At 38.5% G+C, this 4,566-nt stretch overlaps 1 gene segment (V, D, J or C); it reads left to right on the forward strand.

Moving 5' to 3' along the window:
* Nucleotides 1-3,518, forward strand: part of LOC102037577 — a 41,077-nt gene extending 37,559 nt beyond the window's left edge. Inside the window, 2 exon segments of the C gene segment in view lie at nt 1,633-1,742; nt 2,173-3,518. Coding sequence covers nt 1,633-1,742; nt 2,173-2,178 — 116 coding nt within the window.
* The last annotated feature ends 1,048 nt before the right edge of the window (nt 3,519-4,566 follow it).

Here is a 4,566-nt window from a genome sequence, read left to right on the forward strand (position 1 = left end):
ATAATATAATATAATATAATATAATATAATATAATATAATATAATATAATATAATATAATATAATATAATATAATATAATATAATATAATATAATATAATATAATATAATATAATATAATATAATATAATATAATATAATATAATGTAATATAATATAATATAATATATAAAGAAAGCTTATCTGGCTTTCTCTTTCTCTGACCAGACTGTCACATCCACATCTTCCCAAGTTTTTGCTGGTTTTCCCTGCTTGCAGAATTCTTTCTGAAGCAGCAAAAAGAAAGAAAATTTCCCCAAAAGGGCCCCCACAGGTTTTAACCATCAAGGCTGAAAGTTGTGGTGTTCATGCAGCCTTGCTGATCCAAGCTGATAATTTTATGCAGCGTAGTCATGCTCTTGCTCTGACTCACCACAGAGCTGCTGCTGCTGCTTACAGTTTAAAATCTTGAGAAAAACATCATTCTGCTGCCCACACCAGAGTGGTTCCAGGTCCTGCTATGAGTCAGCACTGCTGCATTTCACCTTTCAGAGGAGCTGGGTTATTCTGGGTGCACAAACACCTCGTGGAACAGCAGTTAGCAGGTGGTTTCTGTGCTCAGGGGTCACTGAGGCTGGGCTGTGGGGATGCTCACAATTTAGTCACAGAGAGAGAAAAGCCAGATAAACTTTCCCAGGAATTGTTCTGGGCAGTTTTGAGAAGGCTGAGAGAAAGAATTAAAACAATCTTGCAGCTGCTGTTTGAAACAGTTGATTTCTTATAAGATGTTTACCAAAGGGTGTCTTCTTAATTAGCCAATGGTGTTGATTAAATGACCAGTCAGGTCCACCTGTATCAGAATGGTGTATAAAAGAATGGATTTCTAATGAAGAATATATAAAAGAATGGATTTCTAATGAAGAATATATAAAAGAATGGGTTTTTAATGAAGAATACAGGAAATAATGGGGTTCTAAAGAAGAACGTGTGAAAAAATGGGTTTCTAACGAAGAATATAGAAAAGAATGGGTTTCTAATGGAGAATATATAAAATAAAGGGTTTCTAATGAAGAATGTATGAAATAAAGGGTTTCTAACGAAGAATATAGAAAAGATTTAAAAGAAATATATAAAAGAAATATATTTCTTTTATATTATTATATAAATTATATATTTAAATATTATACAATTATATATTTATACATTATATAATGTATATTTATACAATATATATTTTTCAATACTATATAATAGAGATTTATATTATTTTCAAATACTAATGGTTTTGTAACTTAGATTACGATAAAATTCAAATAAAATTTTGTTATATGATTAAAATCTGAATTGTTTTCCCCCTGCCCATCTTAAAAAAAAATTAGAGGGAGGAAGGAGGGCTGCTCCAGCATCCTGGGTTCACAGTGCACAGTATTTAAAACCAGTTAGGTGGCTGGCAGAGTGGCATATTGGATAATTAAGTGGTTATTGAATGGAAGAAATTAAAGTCTCTGAGTCCTACTCCCTATCTCGTTTCCTGCCCTACCAGCTGACTCCATGACACAATGGAACAACTCGGTTAAAAAGAGCTTTTAAGTCTGTGTGGGACATGAGGATGTCTCAGTGCTCTTTTAACTCTCATTTTCTGCTTTTTTTCCAGATGAGCACTTGAACACCATGTCTTTGTCACAGCTGGGCCTCAAAATCGTTTTAATAAAAGCAGTCATTTTTAACGTGCTGATGACAGTGCTTGTGTGGAAGAATAAAAAGGTGAGGAGGCTTGGGGGGGTTCAGAAAACGTCTGGATTGGTTCTTCAGCTGTGAATGCTCCTTTTTTCTGGAACAGCTGTCTATGGAATCTATCCAGACTTCTCCCAACAGTAAAATCCCTCCCTTCTCTGGCCATACCATTTTCACCCACCCCTCAAGTGCTCTTCCTGGTCCATAAGAAATTTTTTTTCCTTTCAAGACATTTCTCCCTTTTATTTCTACATCCATCCCTTCCCTTGCCTGCATTCACCCATCAGATTTCTCCCCTCACCTGGGAAAGTTTGATGGTTATTGACTTTAATATAAATTCTAATATATCAGCTTTTCCCAGTGTCTGTTTCTTCTCTTTCTCTTGCCTGGACACTTCAGCTCAACAATTGTGCAGCTGTAACCTAAATAATGATTTAACAAACCTTTGTTTTTGTTACAGGACTGAGAGGAACGAGCTGGGGCAGTCCTGAAGTACCAAACCCATCAGCTTTGAGAGAGCATCGTGGGCAAGAGGGAGCTCAGGGAAATTCCTCGTGCAAGGGACATCCCCTGCTGCTCTTACACATCACACCAGCCATGAGATTCTAAATTGCTTTATTTGCATTGCTATAAAACTGCTCAAAATGAAGGATTTCCAGCGTTCTGCCCCCTCCAGATGTTTGGGTCATTCACCACACTGTGCCTCTTTTGCATGAAGCACACTTTGCTATAATTACACATTGCCAAGTTGTTACTTCCATTAAAATGATGAGTTCTGCAATGCTGTGTGTTAAAAACTGCAAGCTAAATATCACCTGAATGGGATTTTTTCCTGTTTTGGTAGCTTTAGGGTATTCATATCTCAGGGTGCATCCCCAGAAACCTTTTCAGGTGCAAATGAAACATTTTGAAAAGCAAAGGGAAACTGAATCAGGATGCACTGTCCTGTCACCTTTTGCTAGATCAGAGCAAAATATCCCATTTTTTCCCTAAAGGATGAGCTGCAGTCTCCCAGAAGTCCCAGATTCAGTGAAATTGCCACTTCAATATCACAGAAAAAAAAAAAGAAAAAGAATATTTTTTATTATTTTTAAAGTCTATCTGACCATAACACTTCTTAATTTAAACCAGTTTAAGATCTGGTTTTGTGTTCAGTAAAAATACAAACCACTTTTGTTCTTTTTGTTTACTTCTAGCAACCTGAGATCTCCCAAGTTCGAAATATCATCTGAATGGGAATTTTGCCTATTTTGGTAGCTTTAGGATATTTTTTCACATTTCAGGATGCACCCCCAGAAACCTTTTCAGGTGCAAATGAAACACTTTGAAAAGCAAGGGGAGATTGACCCAGGATGTACCGTCCTGTCACCTTTTGCTAGATCAGAGCAAAATATCCCATTTTTTCCCTAAAGGATGAGCTGCAGTCTCCCAGAAGTCCCAAATTCGGTGAAATTGTCACTTCAATATCACAGAAGAAAGATTAAAAAGGATTTCTTTTTCAAGTCTATCTGACCCTAACATCTTAATTTAAACCAGTTTAAGATTTGGTTTTGTGTTTAGTAAAACAACAAAACACTTTTGTTCTTTTTGTTTACTTCTAACAACCTGAGATCTCCCAAGTTCTTTTTGTAACAACTGCATAAAAATGTACTGAAATATTTACCTGTCCATGTGTGCCCACCTTGGAGCTGTGCTTGCCTGTGGCATCTGCATGCTGCTAATCCATGAACTGTCCTGGCACCCACCAGATGTCTTGGCATTTCTTTTGGCTGTTATCAAACAATTCTTATAAAAAATGAGAAACTTGTTTGTCTTTTTTATTTGTTGTTCGAGGCATTGCTTCACCCTTCCAGCTGAGCTTTGGGGGCAGGAGGGAAGGGATTGGATCCAGCATGGAGGGTGGGAATAAAGTCCTTTTGTAGGACGTCTGTGCTGTGGGAGGACAGTGGGGAGAGAGAAAGGAGAGCCCCTCGCCCCAAAGGCAGGCTGGGCTGGCTGCAGACACCAAAATCATGGCTTGGCCACACTCAGGGTGTGGTGGTGTTCACAGGGGTCCCAGGACGAGGGAAGAGATGAGAATCTTGACTCCATGTTTCAGAAGGCTGATTTATTATTTTATGATATATATTAAAAGAAAATTATATATTAAAACTACACTAAAAGAATAGAAGAAAAGATTTCATCAGAAGTCTTAAAAAGAATAGAAAGGAATGATAATAAAATCTTGTGACTGACCAGAGAGTCTGAGACAGTTGGACTGGGATTGGCCATTAATTAAAAACAACCACATGAGACCAATCACAGATGCACCTGTTGCATTCCACAGCAGCAGATAATTATTGTTTACATTTCATTTCTGAGGCCTCTCAGCTTCTAAGGAGAACAAGATCCTGGCAAAAGGATTTTTCAGAAAATATCATGGTGACACTCAGGGCACTGGTCACAGGCCCAGCTTGGTGCTGCTGTGGGGTGCCCAGGACCCTGAGCTCTGCTGTCCCCCACTCCTGGGGGGCACCTGCTTTGCACTGATGACACCAATGGGCCCCCTTTGCCTCCAGGTTCTGTCTGTCCCTGGCAAGTCTGGAGGGGAAATCTTCTCCTTTTGTGACATCAATTTCTCCAACATCTTCTGATGCCTTTTGGGACTCCCTAAACACAGAGGCCAGACAAAATCAAGGGGATAAAAAGTGGTTATATTTATTGAAGGGCCTTCAGGTACATTCTGGGCAGACAAAGTCCCCCCAGGGGCTACACCCCAAATGGACCACAGGTCACAGGTTTTCACACTTTTATAAGTTTGCTCCATTTGCATATTGGGGGTTAATCTTCCAATTTCAGCTTCAGGTAATGAAGT

Source organism: Geospiza fortis, unplaced genomic scaffold, assembly GCF_000277835.1.
Source record: "Geospiza fortis unplaced genomic scaffold, GeoFor_1.0 scaffold324, whole genome shotgun sequence".
In the NCBI taxonomy this organism is placed as follows: domain Eukaryota; kingdom Metazoa; phylum Chordata; class Aves; order Passeriformes; family Thraupidae; genus Geospiza; species Geospiza fortis.